Here is a 25,116-nt window from a genome sequence, read left to right as displayed (position 1 = left end):
GGCTGCTAGGCTCAGCAATATTTTGCTGAATATATCCAAGGTGCCTAACTCAGTTCTGAGCTACAGGGCTGGACAATGAAGGGACCTTCCAAATGCCACACGTTATCATCCTCCACCCCACAACTCTGGGAGGAAGAGGTTGGGCTTGGTTACGGTACAGCCCTCCACACATACTCTTGCTGTGGAGAGATTCTTCAGAGGAGAAAATATTGACTACAAATTGGTTTATTTCCAGAGTGTTTACCCCTGGAGGGTCCTCTGTGATTTCAGAGCTCCAAAAGAAGTGACGTGGTGAGACCTAACCACTCCTCCCTCTGCTTAGCTGGGAGTGCGTTGCCACATCACTTTACTCTGTTCTTTGGCAAAACAATGTGCTCCCATCAGAGCTTCCACACCCACCCTCCTCCCTAAACTTTCTACCTGATAAAGGACTATCTGGAAGCCGTGCAGAAAAGAACAACTTATAGCAGGTGCTCACACAAACAGGCCCTACATGCGTCAAAATGTATTTATGTACTGGAGGTTAGTAACGTTTTGGTGAGTGCAAGCCCTGGGAATACTACACATTGAGTACATCCCCCATACATTATTCTTAGCTGTAAAGCGCACTTGTGAAAGCTGACAATCCAACTCACTTTTGCTGCTTAAACACGCTTATAAGGCACAGCAAGATATGGGCACTGCAGTTCTCCTTATTCATGTTCTTCTAGTGTTTTTCAACCCTCATCTGGGGGAGTATCTTTGTGCAAAAATCTGCAACTTATGCTTTTCCATACCCACTTGGTGGTTAGCTTTTCTGCCCAGATTTCCCTCAAGAGTGACAATTATGGTCTTGCTAATCATTACGTGAACACTTGTCCCAGTAAAAACAAAACAGAGCCATGAAGCGATTTCATATGGATTCTCTCTACATGTCACTGTCCAATTTCTAGTATCAAACTGTGCCTCAGAAATGTCACAGCACAGTGGGTGTGAAAGGTTGCTTCAAAACAAGAAAGCAAGCAAGGGTTGGGAATGGTTGTTATATGTCTCCATCTAAGAAACCAAGGAAACAAGAACCTATGACTTAGCTGAACAAAGGAAGAGTAGGAGAACTGGATTCCAATTCTGAGGATGAGTTGCTAATAAAGGAACTGCCTTCTATTGCTAATAAAACTAACAAAGGTTACGGGATCTCTCCTCTACCATTTCAGATCAAGTATTTTGTGAAAGGGAACAAAGAAAAATGTCTTCACTGTTAACCACCAAAAAAATGAAATGTACTGGAAATGCCTAGACAGTAAACAGAGTCTTGTTAAACTACAGAGATAGGGCAAATTTTGAGAAACAAAGCCCTCTAGACATCTTCAGGAGAAAGGACAACGCAGTACATGAAAGTTATAAAACTTCTTCAAATATACAAATATAAGGTGGCAAAAGTAAGGGTGGTATGAACTACTGGCATCAAATCCCATGACTAAGTGATCATAATGTCCTTCAAAAAATTTATTGTGAAAAATCCTCAAGCATTTCAGACAGCTAGTGCTCTGACTCTACATGCTTGTGCTTTGCCACAGAACAGTCTGATCCCCTGTGCTGACATAGCAAGAGTGCAAATCCCAGATGGAAAATTAATCTCACAATGCAGCCAGATTGAGTTTCCAATTCTCCAGTGCATAACTTGAGGGTTGTTCTGCTCAGCTATTGAAGAGGTGAGGGCAGAGAGACTTTAACTTGTTTGACATCCCAAACATCATTTAAGCAAGACACACTCTGCAAAGGACCTTACTGGCTATTGACAGTTACAAAGGATCCATGGTACCCTCCTTTGTACTCATCTTTCTATAAAATATTGCTATCACACTTTTCCCTGCTTAAATGGCCTGGACAGAAGGCAAGTCCAAGGTCCAAATGACTTCAGCTATGTCTCTGAGTATATGGGTAAAATCTGTCCTTAAAATAGAAAGGAGATGGATCACAGTACTTTTTAAAGAAATATCTATCTACCATAAAGACATATTTATGGTTTCTTCATATTTATGGTTTTCCTCAAGAAAAGACAGCGCCAGGAAGCTAGAAAAACTTTAAGGTTGTGATATTATTAAACTTCTACAAGCTGATCTTAGTCTTAACTCCGCTTGAAAAAAGATCAACTAATTGTGCATCTCCTTAGACAAACTCTACCATGGTCATTTCATGGTTTGTTACAAAAATATGCAGCAGCAGAACCTGAACTATTCTAGGCAGCATATTTTCTCCTGCTTGCCAGGTCTGGGGCTTACAGACAGATGAGAAGAATACCATTGGTTTAGTAAGAGCCTCAACTTCTGCAGATCAACAAAACACTAAATCTTATTCTTTGCCAACATCAGCTGATGTAAGTTTATTAAAAGCTAAAACTCATGACAATCTACACATTGAGCCTACAGACAGAAGAGACTGTATTCGCATGCATATGGTTGCTTCTAATATGGTAACCGGGTACGTGCATGCAAGACAGAGACCTCAGGTGAAGTCAATGGAGTTACGCCAATGCGCAAAGCTGGCTGCACCTTCAGCATAAACACAGAGGATTAAATAGATTTCTCCGGTCATTTGAGCATCGGAGAGGTCTTTATTACCTTTTCAGTCCATCCTTATAAATGTAAAAAATAAGTAATAAAATCTTTATCACCACTCTCAGACAGAATGAATAAACAAGTCAGTCACACTGATATCCCGACACACAGTGCCTCATCTCCTTTCACCGATGCCCAAAATAAAAGGCCATGTTTCATTTCATTTTGTTAGTGTGGTATTTCAATAAAGCACCTACTTTTAGAAAAATAATATGGACACATCTTTAAGTGTCGGATTTCTGAGATTGTTGCCTCCAACTTCAGTACTTCTGTGTCAGATACTTGGCTAATGTAAACGGGTAGTTCTGTTGTAGCCAATATATTACACTGACCTAGTGCAGCTGCCCTTCCTTGTCATTAAAGAGTTACTGAGAAATTCCAAATCTGAACATTCACGTACTGGATGACATTTAAAATGGAGCGTGCTAAGTTTCCACAAAAGGACAGCACTTAACAAAAGACACCGCCTTTGTATCCTATTACCTATAGCATCCACAGCTTGTTTCTGAATGGGAAATAATACGAACCAATCGCAAGAGCTGTAACAGCCTTTATCATTTCAAGATGTGTCATCTACCAGTGAACTGCGTGTCAGATTCCTGTTTGGGCTCTGATCCAGTAAAGTACTTCAGCACACGGGCAGTCCTGCTTATCTTCAACTGAGCTTCTTGCCTACTTGAAAGTTAGATGATGTACCTAAGTGCTTGATTGGATCAGGGCACTGGAGTAAACTGGTGTCACTCCTCTGAAATCCTGGAGCAACACTGATTTACATTAACTGAGGATTTTGCACTATGAATATGGACTAAGCTCATCCATCATTTCAGTAGCTGTATGACCTGATACAACAAACTTTGACATTTTCTTAGACAAGTTTTTACCTGTAATAATTTCAAGTGATATAAAACGACCACAAATCATCTAATGTGACAATGAACCAAACACTACTGTACAGCATGTACAGATCTGATCATACATCAAATGTATGACAACATATAGCGTTAGACATTGCACTCCACCAAGAATGTTTAACAGCAACAGAGTTATTTCGCTCAACTCCAATATAAAAGGCAGCCAGCAGGATGATATCAAATGATGGCAGCTCTGCTTCTCATAAAAGGACCTTGGGGACTCCAAGGAGATTTGTGTATCTGCACTTCAACAGCATAGCAATGTGGAAATGTTAAAGTTAGTAAAGCAAACAGTCCTCAAATGAGAAGGGCAACAGATGTCAACCAGTATCACATGTCAGTAAACAGCAACAAGACAGAGGGTACTTTTCTTAGCACTTTTGTGAAAGCGTCGTGCTATCAGCTACAGCCACATCTCAGCTGTTTGACTCCCTAAGTGGTGGTGCTTGTATGTGTGATTTCACTCCCACCAAGAGAGGATTTCCAACCATATGGAAATACTGTCCGCTGAAGTCAGCTGAAAGTAGAAATGCTTCTGTATATTTATTGCGGCTTGAAAAGTGAAGAAAAATCACACTCTCAAACTGATTGAAAGCTCATTCTGTGCCTGGCAGAGACAGACAAAGCATTTATATTTCTCAGCTTTAATACAGAAGGATCATCTTTAGGGCAAAAGAGTAGTTGTGATTCATCCACTTTTTACCCTTACTGCAAAGACTTCTGACAGTAAGGCCAAAATATGCTAACTAAAAAGGCACTCTTTGTACCATAAACACTAGGCCACAAGGAACTGGACAGTGGCCATCAAATCACTGCCTTTTAATTTTTCTCTCTCATCTATATTTCTCCAAAGATTTCTGGTAAGAAGGCAGCTGACTCTACACAAAAGCCAGAGGCAGTGCCAGTATCTTGGTGGTTTCATGCATGCCGTATTGAATCTAACTTTATTACACAAGGAAAAAAAAAAAAACCTTTCAATTAGGCAAAGATGTATTTCAGTGTCAAAACACCAAGGAAAGAGGTAAAGGGATAAAGTTCTACTGCCGAGTCACTGCTTTGAGTCCAGCCCTGGTTAGCTGCAAATATACTCCACAGCCATGGAACATCTTAGCCGCTTACGTGGAAAACAGTTTGGTTCTCAGCAAGCAGCAGGGTCTACATCATGAAGTGTCCATGACATCCCTTGATGACTTTGCTGCCAGTCAGAAGCGAGAGAACAACAAATGAATGGACTGTGAAGATCCACCTCTCTTCACCATTACAATATGTCTCTTAACAGTAGGTATATAAGCTACACACTGAAACTTAAAGTCTCTTTTTTTATGGAGCACGTGTCCTGTCAGTTGAGATTGATAATACACAACCTTGGAAGGAATTTTTTAAAAAAATTGTTTAGATGAAGAGGCCGTACCCAGCCAATACACTACTCAGAAAAGCAAGAGCTGCCAGGTAGCCTTGCCCAAGGTTGGCCTCCTCTGAAACCTGGGCTCAAACTCTACGTGTACAAATCTGGAGCTTTTGAAGAACAGGAAGGCAAGATCACAGCACCTTAACACACTCCTTGTGTAGGGTATGGTGCTTAAGAACAACCATCTCCTTCCTCTGCCTTCCCCAAATCCTCTGATTAAGGAAACAGGAGGCAAAAAAGCCATCCCAACACGGCAGGAAGGCCTTTACTAAAAGGTGCATTAATTGGGTAAGGCAAGCCAACGAAATGATTAATTTGCTGCTCTCCTTCAATATTATGTTTACACGAGTTGATTATAGCACTTAATTACTAATTCACCCTGCTCAGAAACAAGAGTGCTTTAAATTTTTAATGAGATGAGGGAAGGCAACATTCCCTAACTCAACAGGGAGAAGTCATTTTATTTCCTCTTTTGATTTCCCAAGTTATTACCATTTCTAAGGAAAAAACCATCTCCTCCCTGATCTTGCATTTGGTTCTTGCTTTTGAAAATATGGAAATCAACAAGACGCTTGTATTAATTTCAATCCCTGACCTGACAGGTAATGCTTTGGAAGAGGAATAGAGGATCAGATCATCAACTGAAGCACGTCCATGGAAATAAGTGGAACAAAATTACACGAGAGACTGCCTGATCCAGAAATGGAAATAGGCTGATCCCCTTCAGTTCTGTCAGCAAAAACGCTGACTATGTCCCGGTACTATTTATGGGTGTTCTTATGAAATGTTGTCTACTCACAATTGCCAGTTGGTCTTACTGAGGTTGTGGACCAACTGTTGCACTAAAGAACTTCTTTACGTTCACGATAGTCTATGACATTTTCATTGTTAGAAGGCGAATACACTGAATATCACATGTTCTTCCTGGCTGATCTTTACAAACCCTGTGTTATCTGTGGGCTTTGTTGTTTGATTTTATCCTCTATGCTATACCACCCAACAACTTCCTTAGACAACCGAGAGGAGATGTCCATTAAATTAAACATAATCAAGCAGTGCACAAACAAAACTCTTTTGAGTTCCTTTAGCACAGGGTTGTAAGTGAATCATTTCCCCTGCACCACCATAACTTCCAAGCCCTGTCTGCAGTAATATGTCTCCCTCACAGTTATGGTCTCTATGTCTGTTCTCTTGAAGGTGAGCCAGGTGACCTTGATCCGCATAGCTTCCAGGGCTGCTTCCAGGCATGCAAAGTGTACCTAAGGGGTACTTCACTTGCTCAACTGCTACTGCTGCTAAATAATTCAGCTAATCCACATTAGGTAATTACCTAACACCTCCTTCTATAGAATCCCACTAATTTTAATATACCTCCAATCCGCTTTATAAGAACAATGAAAAAGCTTTTCCCTGTCTTTTTGCAGGATATACCACCAATGTGCATAACAACCAAAACTAACAAAGAAAAGACCACATGTCCCTTAAAAGTCAATTTTATACCTGAAAAATCTTGTAGTCATGTAGACTCTAATTTCTAGCTCAATGTTTTACACCAATAATGATTACAGAAAGCTGATTACAGAAAGTTACCAGTAAAAGGTATGGTAAATCATATGAAGTTTCTTTTCTTCCATATCAGCCAGTAAGAATGACACACATTAAAATAGTAAATTAATACAAAAAATAATCTGGTAATCTAGTTTCATACGGGTAATTTTATTAATTGCTTTAATATGCAATTAAGGAATAGTCAGTGGGCTGCAGGATTTTATAAGGTAATAATCCTGTTCCCTGGTGTACAGCTTTGTCCCAAAGAGTAGGTTATCCAAAAAAAAAAAAAAAAGAGCTGGATGACTGCCAAATCAAACAGCACCTTCTTCCCATTTTCAATTACATACAAGTGAGGCAGAGTAACGAGGATATACTGGAAACTTTGACATTTATTTATTGAACATTTTTACTGAGAAGGAATTGCTGGCTTGCTAAACCGGAAACTATATTTTTACTACAGAAACAATCACATAGAAAACCACGATCCTGCTGCTCAGCATGAAAGGAATGGCTAGAACCAATAAATTGACCCATCTAAGCCAGCAATGTTAAGGTTATTTCATTCAATGCAGCACATATTTCAAAAATCCAAAACCCAAAAATACAGTGTATATTCCAAAAATCTTTACGTCATACTATTTTACACAGCGCTGTCTTCTGCGTCCCAGCCAGGCTGTGTTATGGTTCATAGGCACAACAATCAAGACACAAGAAAACCACTAAAAGAAAAAAGGTGTAGCATTTGTAGGGGGAAATGAAAAGATAACCCAAATTGAAAGAAGAAATTCAGAAGATTTTCTCCCCTTTCCAGAGATTCTAGAGACTAAATAACCAGAAGATGAAATGGGGAAGAACTCACCACACTGCGTATTCTTTTTTCTTTTTGCATAGACCAATTGTTTTAATTCAGTTTTACCACAGAGGAAAAAAATGCAGAGAGTAAATGAAGAGGAAAATAGGGAAGTCAACATTCTTTGAAGCAACAACATATGGTGACCAGGCATGAGAGATGGAGGTTATAAATCTTTCCTTGATAGAATTACCTAAAGAAGAAATTGCAGCTTCAAGGGGCTTGCGCATTTAAAACCACACAAGAATCTAGCAAATTAACCTGTATGGTTACAAATTTTGCAATAACTTCCATTTCCAATGCTTCTCTGTAAAGGCTCAGCGTACTGAGGATTTCGGTACTAATACAGATGTGGTCAATAGAAAGCATGAAAACCTTGGCTCCACAAATCACTCAAAATAGGAATAAAAATATATGAAAATTAAGAATTAGAATAAAATGCTGCATCCTGAAAACACTCCTGCTGTAGCGTAGAAAGGGAAAGGAGACAGGAGGTACGTTGGTGCTTGTTTCTTTGTGAGAAGAAACTTATTTAGGGATACCGAAGGATAGAGGAAAAGCTCTTTAGTGTTCTAGCCGCTATGACCAACTGCTCAAGAGAGTGAAGGGTGAGAATCCTGTTGTCTCATGTACGCTTCTGACTGGGTTCATCACACAGCAATATGTAGGTAAGTAAGCTGTCTGTCCTTGCAAAAAACATCCTCCTCTGAAGCAGATACTTCCCCATTTCCAAATCCCAGTGATGGAATGCCACAGGACTAAGCATCAGGATAGTACAGGAGAGTATGAGAGTAACAGCAACCACAACGGCCACAGACTTTACCCCTATGGAAATACCATCTAATTCTAATGCATTTCTTAACTGTTAAGCTAAATAAAGCCTAACTCCAATTACTATATAAGGTTACCATAGAGCTGGGTCTTCCCTAGATGACCCATCTTTTCTTTCCTCTATTGAAAAGTGAAGCCCTGGTAGATTTGGAGGATCTTCTGTGTGTCCAGGTTTTCTGAGTGAAGAGCAGAGTGCTGGAGCCCTGGCCCTGACTTGGCTGCCCCATGCCCAACCCCCACATTGACAGAATGCACAAGCAGGTCAACTCTAGCACTTAATGCATGTTACATCCCCAAAGCATCACATTCGGCATGCAGACACAAGAACAGCCCTGTTCCGTAGGCTCACCAGCTCCTCAGGCATCACTCGCAGTGCACATACTACACAGCACACATCCACATCCTTCCATACGAGATTCCCTGGCAGAAGCCTGGCAGCGCTACTACTGTTGCTCATCGCTAGTGGGTTGTACCTGTCTGTTCAGCAGCCATTCTTTTTGTAAGCAGAGCATGTTAAAACTGGACTAAGATTATCAAGAGTGATTTTGAGGGATCCTGGCTTTGGGTGCTATTGCCAAGCTGTCCTGAAGACGCTCGAGTTTTAGAAAATGGAGAACGGCCAGCCCACGAAAACCAGATAGCTTTTAAGTGTTTTGATTTTGACATTGAGGGGAAATGTCCAAAAATAATTCTGAGAAATGTGACCAGTCACTGGGACAAATACAGTAAAAATTCCCCTTCAAACAACCATAGACATAAGGAAAGAGGTTATTGGTAAAACCCCCACAATCTTCTCCTTTACTATTAGACTGAGCAAACAAACAGCTTTGGAAAGCACAATAATTAAGCACAAACCATCTATTAGAGGACAGGTAATAACCTCTATTATTTGCAAAGACTACAACAATGCTGCACATTTGCAGCAGCACCTCTAAGAACGGTTCGTTTTGGAAGATGTGTTAGAAAAATAAATGTAAAAGAAGGCTATTGAACTGCAATGCTAGATACGCGTTTACACCTTCCCACCCCCAAAAAGACATTTATTCCGTTTCTTGTTTCTTGATCCCATGAAGCTGAATTCCTTTTAAAATATTTTTACAAAATCTAACGTATTTGCTGCATGATACAACTGATATTGTCGTAGGTGGCACCTCTTTAATGACAACCCCAACGCACACTAAGCCAAAACACTTAGCGGGTGGTTCTTTCACACTGCAGAGATGGTGTGTGACATCCCGGATAGGATTCAGGGCCTCACCTGGCTCCCAGTGATCACCACAGGCAGTATGACGGAAAGAAACATGCTACGAATGCCCAGGGGGATGTATAATAGCAGTAGCTTCCAAACTACTTTCCCCTTTTCTGTTTCAGAGATATGCCAGGGAAGCCCATGGGCTTGACCCAGTAACTCAGTGAACCAAAAGGAAACTCTCCCGCTGACCAGCAAAGCCCTTGGAACCAGACCTTACACAAACGGCTGCTGAAGCACTCAAAAAGGCAGAGGCTGCGTCTGGGAAACCAGACTCCTTATGCGTGGCTGAGGCACTGGACTGCACTTTGTATTTATTCTTTTTCTTTATGTACTGGTGTTAACTTACTTGATTCAAGCAGAAATGGGAAGGGAGCATACGGAGCTACTGGAAGCCACTGGAAGTCCAGCTCCCAGCAGTCACAGGTAAGCTCTTAGAAGAAGTTTACTCCAGGAAGACCCACAGAACTTGTACCGTGCTTATGGCAAGCCAAAAACCATTCCCATAACCAAAGACGCAGGTACATCCTGACATATCGCAAGAGTAAAAGAGCAAACACTTTTTAAATTAAAAAGCCTGAGACGTGACTGGTTCAAAGGATCTAGTTTCACCGAAAAAGATTTCTGAAGGAGCAAGCTATGTAAACTGACATGTATGTATGTACGTATAAAATACACTTATCTGTTCTGACATTACTGGATACGCTTATGAAATATTTTGATACTAAAAGGCAGGGATAAAAACTAAGTGTAAATGAATATACTAAAATTATACAAAGAAACACTAGAGAAAATTTCGCAGCATTAGATTTTCCTAAGGTTATGAAGACAGACTTAATGAAATCAGTTTTGAGATGCATGGTTATTGCATAATAGGGCAAAACATCTTAAACTTGGAGTGAAATACCTGTGTACTTAAAGGCAGAAGATTAGCAGAAGAGTAGGAATTAAATATAAAGTCCAGTCACCAAAAGCTTCTACTGAAATTACATTTATCAAAACAAGTTCTCTTTACAAGCACTGGAATTATTAAATAGAGGTATCTATTGTACTCTATACTTCTTGCAATGGGATTAATTTTAATGGGAAAATTCTTATTAAAGGAAACTGCTCTTCCTGCTAACCACACTGTAGAATATTCACAATTGGAAGTTTCACATTTGGAGAAACGCCAAACGCGGCCCAGTTCCTCAGCTTATGTTGAGCTGTTTATTGGTGCCAGCGGAACCGCATCGATTTTACTAGGCTGAGAAGCTGACCTCCCTATTCGTAAAGGACATTCAGGTATGTTTTTGTGCAAAATTTCAACTACAAATACCTGTGCCTGATGTGTCCTGGTTTGAGGTAAAACAGAACCAACTTTCTGTTCAGTAATTTTATTTCTTAGCCAGGCCTCTTCTAACTCTCTGAAATTACCAGCATGTTGTGTCTGAAGCGGTTCATTCAGAGTGAGAAGACAGTTTGTGCCAAGGAATGGTATGCAGCAAGGCTCTTGCTTATCCTTATTGCTATAACAACCAAGGTCAGCTAATTTCGTTATTTGCCCCGTTAGAGGGTGGGAAGCGGAGGGGCGCAGAGGGGTCCCACCTGCGGGGAGGAGCGGACAGGACAGGTGACCCAAAATTGACCAACTGGGGTATTCCATCCCATCTGCCCCATGCTCAGTCTAAAAGCTGAGGGATCAAAGGGTCAGCTCTCTTCCTTCAACGGCTGACATCCGAGGAGGACCCTGCCTGTTCATCTGCCTTTGATCCCGATCCGTGTGTTCCTGACTCCGACTCTGGAACCTGGTTCCCACCCGTCGCTGAGTCCAGCCCGGGACTCCCCCAGTGCCTGCCGGTGACATCATCCTGGGAGCTTAATACGGTTTTGTGTATACTGTATCTATTTCATTATTTTCCTTTTTATCTTATTATTAATATTTTATTAAAGTAGTTTAGTTTCTTCTAAACTCGTAAATCTCTCTTTATCTCTCCCCCTCCTCTCCGTGCACAAGAGGCTGGGGGGGAGCATCCGTCGCCGGCCATTGGCCAATTTGGCCAAAACCACGACATGATGTTATAAAGAAAAATCCATCTAGAGACCATCTTGATGAATAATTTTGTCCAACCGGATGCAGCATGAGGAGAGGACATGCCTTATACTGGTGGAATTGCCAGATGGGAAAACAGGTATGATTTGGGGCACGGAGACCCTTCTTCAGATTTCTTTTATACTGCTGTTGTTTACATAAAAGCACCTAAGTCATGCTTTGGCCGATCCACTGGACATAAAAGCCTCACTACTACTTTTACAACTGTTAATGGATTGAAAGAACATGATTAAACAAGAAGTTCCATCCTCATTATTAACTCTGCATTCACTGTGGGCAAGACAAGAGGTATAGGTGTGTCATTTTTTACTGCATAAATAGTGCTGTGTTGTTCCTTATGTTTAACATTCCTCAGTATGAAGGAAGGAAAGTAAGACAAATATAACTGGGATGAAAGTGTGACCTTCTCGCAGGATCAGAGCCTTGCCAAATTCCCGTTTTTGTCTGCAGAATTACATGGCCTAACTTCATAGGCAGCAGCTTCTACCTGCATGTCCCTACAGTCAAAAGACAAAGGAACCTTCAATACACCTAAATAACATACGGAGTTAAAAAGAGGGTGGAGAGAAAGCAATGCCACCTCTTCTCCGGCTGTACAGAATGTACAAACTTTTCCACTTGAATTAAAGTCTGCGCACGGTGCCAAATGTCAAAGTGTAAAATGCATTAAAACTGAAAAAAAATAAAATAAAAAAATCAGGCACTGCATACCTGTATAGATGCAAAATCCCCAGAAGCACAAGCTCCAAGAATAGCAGCACCCACCAAAACAGACTCCACTTCTTTGGACAGGACAACAGGCTTGCCTATACAAGAAAAAGCCATGCCTCTGTTAGGAAGAATACAGCAGTACTGCACTAGCGGCACAATAAATAATTAAAGCCAAAAGAAAGACAAAGAACAAAGGAATCAAAAAGGACTTGCAAACCATGTTCACAACTCCATTCAGCGCTACAGCCTACTGTAGACTAATGTAAATCTCTCTGCTCTGTTGTTCCAGGCTCCAAGAAAAATGCAGAATTTAAATAAAACAAGTTCAACAAAATAGTAACGCAGAACATAAAGCATACAAAGAACAACCCCCCAGATCTTTGACTCTGGCTATTTATCTCAAAGGGCTCGGTATAGACCTGTTACCCACACCCTCCAAACCCACGTGCCTATTAAAAGTTGACCTCGAGGGGAAAACAGGGTGGTACCCTTTTTGTTTCTTCTGCAACAAACAAACAAAAAAGATTGTTTGTGTTTGTTTTTTAAATATATAGCCAACAAAGCCAGTCTGGTTTTGCTGGAAGACATGAAAATATGACTAGTAAACTTTCACAAGCTATGTATGAAATAAGAAGAGAAATCTTGTCTTCCAAATTGTGCAAGATACTCGAAAACAAGATTAGAACACTGGAAAAACAAACTAACAAACTCAATATATAGTCTGAAGTAGAATTAAAAATTATTGTTTCATCACCCATGGGTATTACCATGAACATACTTTCCCTCGGTTCGCACAGAGTTTTCTAAGACCTGTATCACTAGTGTAGAAACAGCAGGAAAAGGACTAATATACAAATGAAAATCAGCCTGCTTTCTTAATTCTCCTTAAAAACATAAAACAATAGCAAAAGTTTAAATACTTTTCTAGCTGTACTTTAGATGCTTATCCTCACTAAGCCAAAAAATTTGATATTCCTACAGTATTAAGAAATGTGTCTAAATTTCCATTACTGAGATAATTTCATCCAATGAATGATGATGCAAACACAGTGGTGGGAGGAGGGCTTCCTTCTGTGAATAGCCTCAATGATATTATGCCCCCAAAAACGCTGCTCCCGAGAGCCAGCTGTAAGATCAGAAGGAGCTGAAATTTGGAGGAAGCTCTAAAGCGAGCCATGAACAAGCCCTACAGAGAAAAAGGCAAATCCACACTTTTCAAAATGAGAAATAAAATTATTTATATATGAAACCATTATTGATACAAAGCAAATTCACCTTGCACCCCAGGCATCCAGCTACATTATGCTAAGTTTGGACTGTTCCACCAGCATAATGCTCCTCACAACCACCTTTCAGTGAGTGACACAAAGCTGCCGCAGTGGTCTTTATGCCATTTTTTCCTACATTTAGCACAGGCAGAGTGACAGGGAGCCAGTGAGACCTTGTTGCTTGATTACTGGAATGACTAGCAGCGAACTAGCATAATTACAGCATGCCTTAAATTGCTCTGACCAAACAAATCCACCTTAAAAACATTAGTGTAGGATCAGTCACCTGAGCATTCCTCCGGTTCAGATGGACCACAGCTCAGGACTTGGGTCAACTTGGAATAGAAAATCTAAAAATCAAGCTTACAGCTACACGGCTGCGTGCCAGGCGCTGAAGCAGTAAGCAATTTTCAGCGTGCTCTAAAATTTACTGCAGATTTCCCGCATCATCAGAATGAATACGGAATTCTTACCAGGCAAACAAAAAGATCAAGATACTTTTTAAGTGGCCTGCGAAATTATCTATTGGATGTCTGCATGGCTGAGTCATGGGCATTTGCAGCTAACAATAATATATTCAGATTTTTTTCTTTTCGGGAAAGAATGGGGGATTGATCCTGGAATGCGAGTTATTTTATCTGATAGGCTCTAATGAGTTCAACATAACCAAGAGCATTTCAGTGAGATGAACTCTGACATCCCTTGTCAGTCACTGATTTTACAAATGGGGGAGAACTCCAGACTGCAAAAAGGCCTTTTTGTACGGAATTGTACTTGGCCATTAGTTACAGTCAAAGAACTTCTGATTACATTTTAATCAGAATACCTTTTCACGGATCTTTTCTTTTACACATCACGAACCAGCACCCCAACTCTACACGTAGCTGAAATTCACCTAAAACATCTGAGTTATACAAGGGAAGGCACCGACTTGTCAACATCATTTTTCACAAACAGAAAGTGTCACTTGGACTACAATGTACTCAGTGAATTTTAAGGTCAATAGGCATTATGCTTTTTGCTTCTCCATTGCTGTTTTTATCTCAGGTAAATACATAAAGCATGTTTTCATCTTCCCTCCTGCAACAAGGTTATGAAGTGTGGTGTGATGTTAGGGCAAGTCAGATCTCCAGACCAAATGCCCCAAATCTGAGCCTTAAACTGTATTCATGAGAGCTCAACTGGTCTTAATTTGAAATATACCCAAAACACACATCATTCAAAGTTGCTCTGAAGTCCTTTACACTAAATTTTGTTATTTTTTCCACATTTTTTAAAGTGTATTCAACTGACTCACAGGTGTGCTAAGATGTCCAATGCCCACAGGCTTAAGGGAGACCAAAAATACTGTGCAAGCCTGAGCCCTCCTCTTGTAATGAACCCAGGACCTTCCCCCCACCGGGAATTCTACAAAACCAAATGGAACACCATGCAGGAGCAAGAACCCAGCAATTGTCCCCTAAGCCATATTATGACACAGCCATGGAAGCAATTCAGAATCGAATTGTTCTACATAATGGATCCAATGTCCAGCATGAGCAGGCAGTGTCAGAAGTCCAACAGAATTCAAAGAGGATGAAGTTAATAGAGGTTTTAATAAAACACATCAAACGGTCACAAAATGTACTGGACACTATCCTTGCCTAACTAACTTCTTGTAATCTGACCGAATAGAATCATTTCTAGAGAATGCTTGAAAAGTTTTTAAAAATCTGAGAGTGAGAAACATCTCTGACATGCAGTTTATACATATTGGTTTTAAAAATTCCATACAAAGTTTTTATATTTATTCTATCGGCAAGTCTAAGAGCCACAGATTACAAATCATGCTGGAGGTTTCTCCAGAAGTCTGTTTTCTAACAATACGACATATGGAGCTTTGTTTGCATCGCATCTCTGCGGTATTCAAATGCCTTTAAATTTCAGGAAATCCAGTCTTGCAGGAAGTAACATTTCATTACACGCATTTTGGCCAACCAGCAAAATCCAGTTCTATATAAAGAAAGTATTTATTTTTCCAAAGACAAAGTATTTAGCCACCTATAATAAAGGACCTTACACTCCTTTCCCCATGCTTCCTCGTAACTTACCAGTAATGTCAGCGTGCATCTGCACAAAGAGAGGGTTCTTGCTCAGCCCACCGCACAGAAACAGCGTGTTGATACGATGCCCTGCAGCCTCCATAGCTTCCAAAATATGTCTTGTCCCTAACTTCAAAAAGGGGGGAAAAAACAACGACAACAACAAAAACCACATGAGCACAGGAGAGCAGCCACAGGAACAGATCTTAAAGCACAATTTGCTAAAACAGAATGATACTGCTAAAAAGAGTGATACTAACTGGCCCTACCAGTAACTTGCGGGCTGGGAACAGACCTGCAGGCGTACGGCCACTGCTTAGCTTCCAGCCGGTACCAAGCATTGAAATTAAGAACTACAAAAATCAAACAGATGGCACAAAGAATTGGGAAGTACATGGACGCCGCATATTGCAATAAACATCCTGGGGCTGGCTGAAGAAGCAAGAACGTACCAGTATAGGATAACACAGGGAAATGGGGCTTACAGGGAAGTACCCATAAGGCTGAAGACCGGGATTACGAGAAGACACAGAAATGGGCACCAGGAAAAATTGGGAAAAACTGACGGTGGTGATAAGCAGCTGTTTATGACCAAGCACAGCAGAGTACGGAAAACATTTCCAGATCCAGAACTAAAACCTACATGGCAAAGATATCCCCACCAAAACCGTCTATTCACTTTGTATAACGGCATCTGAAATCACCCTCAGTCAAGAGACTTCAATTCTGAAGCCAAATAGCAAAACAGAACAAAAAATGGAGCAAATAAACCCCTGTATTTTCTGTCTTTTCAGCAAAAAGGAAAACCTGAAGAATTTTGTATTGGCTTAACTATTTCTCTTGGCCTTTGCCCTGTGCAAAATAAAATGTTCCATTTCATGCCTGGATTAATTGAAACATCTAAAATGTAGGCATATTTTTAAACTTTTCAGTTACAGTCTCCGTTCTGAGAAACTCAAATTAGAAGAGCGCGGTGTTCCGCTTCACGAATGATGAAAGCAAATGCTTTGCATTATAAAAAAAAAATAATCTTTTCTCTTTTTGTTTGCTTTGCTCGCCTCCAACTACTCACTGAAGTCAACTTTCTCCCTCTTTCCTCTTGCAAGAACATTTTCCATTTCTTGGACAAAATATTTGTCCAAAAATAATTCCCAGCTCTTTATAATACCTTGGAAGTTAATTTTGAAGCTCAGACTTGACAAAAAGCCAAATTCAAGCCAAAATTTTGCACTAGCTGACTCTTTATAGGTCGATTTCCCAGAAAATCTGGGATCTGGTCAAAGTTTTCACAAACTGTCGTTTAAGTTTTATTTATGCCATGCTGTAAGTTCATTAAGAGGTCTGCAGCCTGCAATAAACCCCTCTTCAAATAAAAGCTACTGAAAATTGAAGGTAGCAGAGTTTCATCAGACAGGAGACGTTCCCTATGAGTGACTGGCACCACGCTGGACAGGCCTTCAAACATATTTTGGTTTTTCAGGCAAGCGATTATGAGGAACTTTAGCAGCCGCAACACCAGATGACTAAATCCATCGCTTCCCTATTGACACAGCGGGCTAATTTCCAAATCACACAGCCACAATTTTAATTATGGAAAAATAAACTGCTCTAAAAAGAGTCTGTCTCCTCAGAACGGGCTTGACGGCCACAATTATATCTCTGATCATGTTCTCATCCGTCTAACTGTTGCACCGCAGTTTGCAATGAATAGTTAAAAGGATATTCTCTTTCACTACTTCTGAAATTCAAATTTATTAACAACTTCTCTCACAACATACACACGTCAAAGACCCTGAGAAAGAACATGCTGTGAAAATTATTTTGTGTTTACCTGCCTGGAAAATTGTATTCACATAGCAATTTAAATTAAAGCCAGACCTATTTCACTATGGGTGGGGGGGAACTAATTTAATCCTGGATTGGAGAAAATGCAAATTGAGGGGCTTCAAATGCAAATTTTACATAAAAAGAAAAAAGGGTCTCCTGCTGAAAAGAAAACTAGAGATTAACATTCTGTGGGCAGGCCTACACTTTTTACAAGATTTTTACTTGTGTTTAAAGTCTATCTTGCACCCATTGAAGACAGCGAATGGTACCGGATTGGGGCTGTCCTGAGCAAGAACTGTTTCCTTCAACAAAAGTGAAGCTAAAATTGTGAGTGACAGAGTATGGGAGGAAAATTAAATTTCCTAAGTATCACATTAGCAGTTAGGAAATATATTGAGTCAAACCCAAGTCTACTCTGTCTACTTTTTAGTTACTGTTTCAAGAAAAATGAATTTCCACTAACTTACAATGAAAACTACAGTATGCCCTTTTTATATTAAATCTCATGATCAGTGCAATTAGCTACCAAAAAGATTATGCTACCAAAAAGATGCTGAATTTAGTGTTCAACACAGTATTTGCGTCTTACAATAAAATTTGAGTTGTATCATATAATGAGATAATAGGTGACTTTCCCAGGATTTCCAGCAGAGAACGTTTCCACTTCGTTAGCACGATATAATAATGGAGCACCTGTTTGATACTGGAAAGTTTCTTTCAGGGGGCGGTATCAGGTGCTGGCATTGTTTAAACTCTCCTCGACATCCCTATTGAAATGGTGGGATTATACTGAAGCATCAGGTATACCCAAGATACATTCATCTTAAAAAGGATCAAAACTCCCAACAATGAATTCCAGGCTGGGGTTAAGTTCTCGTTATTTGCTGAAGAGGGAGGGTTAACGCATAAGATGTACAATTCACAGTAAATTTACAGCAGCCGCCCACCCTCTACATCCCAGATGGCTGACCCAGCCTAGCAAAAAGTTGTTGTTTAACCAGTAGAGAGGAGTTTGGGAGTTTTCCAACTGAACAGAGTTTTGTCAGGAAAACTCCCCAATTCATCAAACTTAATGTTTTCCAAAAATACCTCAGTTCAACAATTTAAAAAAAAAAAAAAAATCACAAAAAGGATGTCAAAGGTATGCCGATTTCAGTCACCAAACGCCTGGGGATAGCACGCCCCATTGAAAATACCCTGCACCGGGGTTTCAAAACAATTTCTTTGACCGAGGTTTTCACCTCAAAATAGAATTTCTTGTGAACTGGAAATCCTGGGTTCCAGAGAAAATCAGGGCAGGAACAAAAGTATTCCGATAAAATTACCCATGTCTGCATATTAGCAAACATCGATGACGTTTTCCTAAAGACGGTCCCTCTGTCTGCTTTTACAGAAATAGAGCCACGGGCTGGAAATGCTCCGCACGAGGCAACGGCTCTCCTTGCAGCAGGGAAAGCGAGGGAGGAATAAGATCTGGTCTGTTCGGACCGTAGCGTTATGAACTGAATCACAGACCCACTCCAACTCGCTGTGGTACACAGTTCTGACTCATCTAACAGGCAAGCGGGGGAAATCCGTGGACTTAGGAACAATCTGAAGCTGAGGCATTTTAGGGGAGCACAAGTTCCTTCATACAGTTGCCAAAGCTTTTTTTTTTTCCACTCTCTCAGCTTCCCTCTAGACAGCCCATGATGTTAACGCTGCCCCATATAGTATCAGCCTCTTTCCTCACATCTGCTCTAGAGGCAAAAGCTCCATTTACAGAATCACCATACGGAGCAAACTTTTTAGGGGAACATTTTCTCCACAGTCTGACGATGATCCTAGAGTAGGGAACAGTCACCAACATGGATAAACAGTATCTTGTTCCTTTAAGGAGTCCATTAAGTGAATTCATCTATTATTAGATATCTGTTTAGCAGAAGGGAATGATCAGTCTGCCACAGAACACGAGACAACTCATTTATTCTTTTATGCACTTAAAATGGCTTACAGCAATGGCTTGAATCGTAGCCAAGTAGATAAGGGCAAGTTCATCCAGACCCCGAGACAATGTTAGTCCAACAACCTGTGCAAAGATCAAAAAGAAAACATACAAATCCAGCCAAAGTAAAACGCTATTATTTTCTATGCTTTCTTGTTGTAACAAGTTTTAAGTGCTAATTCTAAGCCCTGCTTTTGTGAGCCGTACACATAATGTTATGTTAAACATGTTATTCCTGATCTGGGGAAGAACCGCATAAATTGTTCTTGCCCTTGCAAAGAAATAAAGAACAAACAGCACATTGTATGGGATTAGATATAGATTAACTCTGACAGTTTTATGTTATGACTCAGATATTGCTCGTGAATATATTTAATGTAATAATATGAAAATGCTATTACATAAAAATAACTTTTTAAAAGCATTTCTCCCCCTCCCTTCCAAGCACCGTAACACTGAAACACAATTAATAATTAAAGACTATATCTTAACCTCCTTTACTCTCGCATAAATCAATACTGCACTGTAGTTACTCTGGATTAATATCAGCGTAGGCAAGACCTGAATGCAGCCATAACTGCGGCAGAAAAAATGTGTTTCTATTACCAGTATTTGCATACAGCCATCACGCCAAGGAAATTCTGATTCTGCTGCAGCATATAATTCTTTCATAAAATAATACAGGTATTATTAGGACCCCAAAATATATAAGCCATCTATTTCTTTTTAATGTTTCCCTCATTTGTGATTTAATGTGTTGCAGTGCTTACACCTACCCTCTGCTATCTCAGCCTCAAATACAGCAGATCTGGGGGCTGGGGAGTAGCCTGAGATGCTCACTTCAAGGACAATATGCAATTTCAAAGTACATTTTTGCATTAATCACCAAGTATTTTGATACCATCAAATTATACCCTTATATTCTTCTGTTGTGGTTCTGCACAGTAACATCCTGGCTTGTGACCTAGCCAATCTACCACCACCACGTTCAGTGGAGAGAAACATCCAAACGTTTAAAGAGGGGCTGAAAATCTCCCCAGCAGAGGTTCTCGGGTGAGCTTCCAAACGCTGCTCTTTCTGCTCCCGGATTGCCATGCTCTGAAAATTTCTTCGTCCAGATCATAATATTTCAATCCCTTTAAGTTTCAAAAGTAGCAATTTTAAAACCACAAGCCAGAATTGGATCAGATTTAGCTTTGAACTAAGATGTATGAAGCACCATGGTTGCATATTTCCAATCATGAGAGCATCTATGCCCACTTTTAACAACAAGCACAGGAGCTTTTCAGTTTCTGTTGAAATCTACTACCCAAAAATCTAATACAGCACATTTACTGAACATTTATCTGTTTAAACCAAGCAACCTCTCCTCAGAATATTTCATTCCTTTCCCAGATAGGCATACCCAAATTTGTGTTGAAAATCACTGCAAAAGAAATGCAAAATTGGGCAGACAGGTGAGTTAACAACAGCAAACGCTGCCAGTCAGTGCTCCAAAAGGTGATTCCTAAAAAAGATACTGGGACACACATAACACTCCTCATATTTTTAGACAAGAAACGTGGTTGTAGTCATATCTCAACTACAACAATCTCTGGTTTTCTACTGAAACATTAGCACACTTCGAAATGCAGCAAGAAACCCAAATCCTATGGGACAGTTTAAATAGCTAAGGAGGAGTACGCTCAAAATTGAAAAAAAGCTCCTTCCAAGCTTTTTTTATTTTTTTTTTTTTTTACCCTGTATTGACCTTTTTGCAAAGACAGGCTGTTTCTTACCATGCCCTTTAGTGTCAGATCTGTTAAGGGAGATCTGTTACCATGGAAATCTGGCCAAACATGTAAATCAACAGTGAGGAAACCCACAGGCAAAGATTTCTTAATCAGATCCAGGTGACTGTTCAAGTATGTATATATACTGTGAGCACTAGAAGAAAAACAAGTTGGAAAAAGAGTGGGGGAGGTTATTCATCAAACGTAAAACATTTGTACTACCATCAAATGCAGAAAACCCATCAAAGAATGCCAAATCCCAAATTTAACACAACGAGGGAGAAAGGCAAAAGCAACTTCTTGCCAAGCCCGTGCACCGCAGGCTGCGGGCAGTGGGGATGTCCATCTGTGCGGCCCTTCAACAGGCACCCGAATTCCTCGGTTTCGTGGGATGAGGGGAGATAGCGGCAGTTTGTGATCTCCAGTTTGTACGTTGTCTCCTACTGGTCCCTAGAGGAGCCAGAGCTGTTTGATATTTTGGGGGCTGATGCTGCTTGTCTCTACCAGAAAGGTGCTGCCACTGTGGAAGAGAAAGCTAGAGAAAAGCAAGCTGAGAAAGAGGAACAAGGAGGATTCCAGACAGAAATGCAAACCAAATTCCTTTACAAATGTTTAAAATTTTCTCTGATTAATCAATAGCACTGGACTTACAGCTTTCCTTTTTTAAACCATAATTATTTCAGTGTGTGTTATGATTAAAATACAGCACTAAGGGTGGAGGAGAGAAAGCAAGTGGCTGCTATTTTAGGGAGGAGCCGAACATGGGCCTAAATATGATGGTATCTAAGTTGAGATACTACACCCAACTCCACACTATCCAACGGATTTTTTCCTGGACAAGGATTAATTTTAGGACTAACGTTGAATTCTTCAGTGCTTTGGCTTGCAATGACTCTAGTGACATTCCATTTCAAAAATGTTGCAATTATGCTCAGAATATTTTTTCAAACACCCATAGTATCATAAACAGATTCATATATATTTTTCAACTCCTCGGAAATCTCCAAGTGGGGCATTTAATTCTAGACATGTGGGTCAATAATAGCATCTAACCCTAATTACAATTGATTAGTCATTGTCTCATCCACTGTAGACCCAAACAGCGATATTCATTTAGCCTCTACATGTATATTCAATCATGCACTAATGAGATCCCTAAGGGAATTTGGCATATGCTTTACTAGTTTGACTTCTGACCTGCTAGCAGCTGTATATTTATACTTTGCATTCAACCATTCAGCTGCATGTTTTTTCAATTATACCTTACCATGTGTATGCTATCAGAGGATATCATTCAAAATGAAGTACACTTGGAAGACATTAAAATAACTAATTCACATCATTATTCACGTACTTTAAAATGTACTTTATGTGTCTTCCTGGACCTGAATTATGATAATTTTGAAGTCACAATCATTTTTTCCCGCTTGTTGTAAAAGTGGCCCTGTTTTCTACATCCCTAAAGACTGCGCTATAAGCAGTACATGCTAAGGACAAAGTCATTTTATTTCCAGTCTAAATCACGGCTTGACTGTTGGGAAGGAAAAGAAAGGAAAGCTTCACTCAACCACAGACCTACCAGACAGCCCAGCTTCTATCTGATCTCCATCCTGCTTGATGACTCTCGCAAGGATTAGCCATTCGTGCAGCTCTGACACAACACAAGGACTGCGCAAAAGAGGCTGAAGTTCAGCCAAACGTGCTTAAGACACACATAACCTGGGAATTACACTTTTTTTTCCACACCTTTTTACCTTTTTTTTTTCCCCCTCTACATATAGATATGGGTTCAAGGCACTACATTTGGACTGAGTGACTGGCAAAATCCTTCAAGCACTTGCCAGTTCCAGTTTCTGCCATGTTTGTGTTATACGTAACATTACACCATCAGCTCTCTGGTGCTTTTTCTGTTCAGGAGATACCTTCTAGGAGAAGGTATCAGTAGCAGCTGGATCTGACTTGCAGAGTTGAGCACAAGCTGTTGCTATTAAAAAGGAACTATGTTAAAAGTAGAGAATAAGAAATCACTGCAAGTTTGCCCAGGGTTACATTCATATCTGGGACATAACTTCAGAAAGCAACAAGAGGTTGGTATTTAATCTGTTCAGAAATCCTGGAAGATGCCAGGAGGTATCTTTCAGGAAAAAAATCTAAACATTCTAGATCTCTAAATCTAAAAAAAAGGGCCCTAAAACATCCAGAGGTACAGAGAACTGCCCAATGTGATTATCATATTCTGCTTGAAAGATCCCAGAATTGCTGATAGATACTGTGTGCGTAACTTTTTTTTCAGGAGACAGCTCTTTAGATGGGGAAATGTCATCGAGAAGCATAGGAAAAGGAAATTCTGTCCTAAAACAAAGCACTTCACAAAGTGCCAAAGGGCATATAATCTTTGCTGTCAAATAGTTAGATACTTTTTTCCCCTCAGAAGATTAGAAACTGTGATTCTAGGAAGCACAAGTATTTAAACTTCAAAGCACAAATGATCACATTTTTCTTCTTTTTTTACTTTCCTACTCCAGCCTACCTATACAGGATTTAACGTATTAATGACGGCTAGATGTCAGACCTACACAAAACAGACTGAAGAGCAAAAGTGCTACATACACAGCAACTTCTGCAGCTCACTGAATTGCATGAAAACATCCAAGTTTTGTTGCTCACAGAGTATGCCAATTTGTCAGACCAAATGCAAAATTTACAGCTGTCCAGAAAATCCTCATGTAATTCAACCCTCTCCACTTCCAGTAAAAGAAGGGAGAAGAGAACATAGGAATAGTACTGGGAGGGTTGCACAAGACTGGTCTTCAGCGCGAGTGGTCAGCGGGAGCTGGTTTCTGGCAAGTCTGTCTAAGCCACTCGCGCCCTAACAAGTTACCACAAATTACTAGAACGGTGATAAATGCAGCTTGCAAACTCTGCTCCTGGGACAGGCAAAGGGACAGCAGTCTGCACAGTGAAGTTTCTGGGCTCAGCTGCTCGGCAGGCAGTTTGCCATTGCCGGACCTACTTACTAGCAGCGCTGGGAGCCTGGGAGAAAGGAAAGACAGGCTTAGGAAGGCAGAAGTAGGTGATAGGCAGCAGCAAGTAAGAGGCAGAGATTTGTGACCTCAGGTGTTGTTTTTTAATGATCTAGACGTGCATGGGCTTTTTGTCTCTACAAAACCAGCCTAACTCTTCACAGTGTCGCACCTAGCACAGGGAAGTGAAGGTAATATGCAGTTGCACACCTAAGTATGGAATTCTCATTTTGTTTTCTTTCAATGACAATTTGCAATGGCTGAACAGATACAAATTCCTACACCCTCACAGAGAATATACTAAAGATAATAAACCAGATTCTCTGAAATATTCTGCTGTGATTTCCAGGCAAATAATTTATCAACATCACCAACAATCCCCCAAAACGAGACACTGTGTTCTTATTAAATATATGACTAAAAACACATAATCCAAAGTTTGGGCCCACACTGTTCATTAAAAAAATGCCTCGCACTTGTATAGCTGCTGCCACTAGTCCCTGCGATAAGGCTGAAGCTTGTGCTCCACGTGTAGAAAGAAATGAAGAAATCAGGAGAAAAATTCATTTCAAATTGCAAAGTTCATGGGTTTTTTTGTTCAAATTAAATTTTTTAAACTTAACGAATATTTGAGAAGGACTGGGGGAAAGGGGATAGGGGGAATTAATAAGAGACTTGTTTACTACATTTATAGCTATGCAAGCATTTCATTAGGATAGTAATATCTGGAAAGCATTAGAAAAATACCATGGAGAAAATTAACTTTATAAATTATCATCATCCTTTTTATAAGATATCATAACCCTTTTTATCAATGGTATCCTCCACAGTTTTACTAACTGCAGGAGACTCAAATCCAAAGTTATGACACCATACACTCAGATAACGTGGAGTTCTATTCCCAATGTTCTGTATTTAGTGTCGTATTCACATCACAATCCAAGGTTTTTGCACTATGAAA

The 25,116-nt window shown here is 40.1% G+C and overlaps 1 protein-coding gene across 28 annotated transcripts in view; it reads right to left on the bottom strand.

Moving 5' to 3' along the window:
* Nucleotides 1-25,116, bottom strand: part of FGGY (FGGY carbohydrate kinase domain containing) — a 327,883-nt gene that overhangs the window by 17,758 nt on the left and 285,009 nt on the right. For 25 of the 28 annotated variants that reach the window (XM_074596631.1, XM_074596621.1, XM_074596622.1 and 22 more), the window contains 4 exons: nt 21,139-21,286; nt 19,370-19,444; nt 15,559-15,679; nt 12,201-12,295 (listed from right to left, as the gene is read on the bottom strand). In XM_074596631.1, the coding sequence (XP_074452732.1) occupies nt 12,201-12,295; nt 15,559-15,679; nt 19,370-19,444; nt 21,139-21,286 (439 nt within the window). The remainder of the gene's footprint in view (nt 1-12,200; nt 12,296-15,558; nt 15,680-19,369; nt 19,445-21,138; nt 21,287-25,116) is intronic. The other 3 variants (XR_012588585.1, XR_012588583.1, XR_012588584.1) reach the window with 1 other exon arrangement.

This window comes from Larus michahellis, chromosome 8 (assembly GCF_964199755.1).
Source record: "Larus michahellis chromosome 8, bLarMic1.1, whole genome shotgun sequence".
NCBI lineage: Eukaryota > Metazoa > Chordata > Aves > Charadriiformes > Laridae > Larus > Larus michahellis.
The sequence above is the reverse complement of the archived record's forward strand: the minus strand, read 5'-3'. Positions and strand labels throughout refer to the sequence as shown.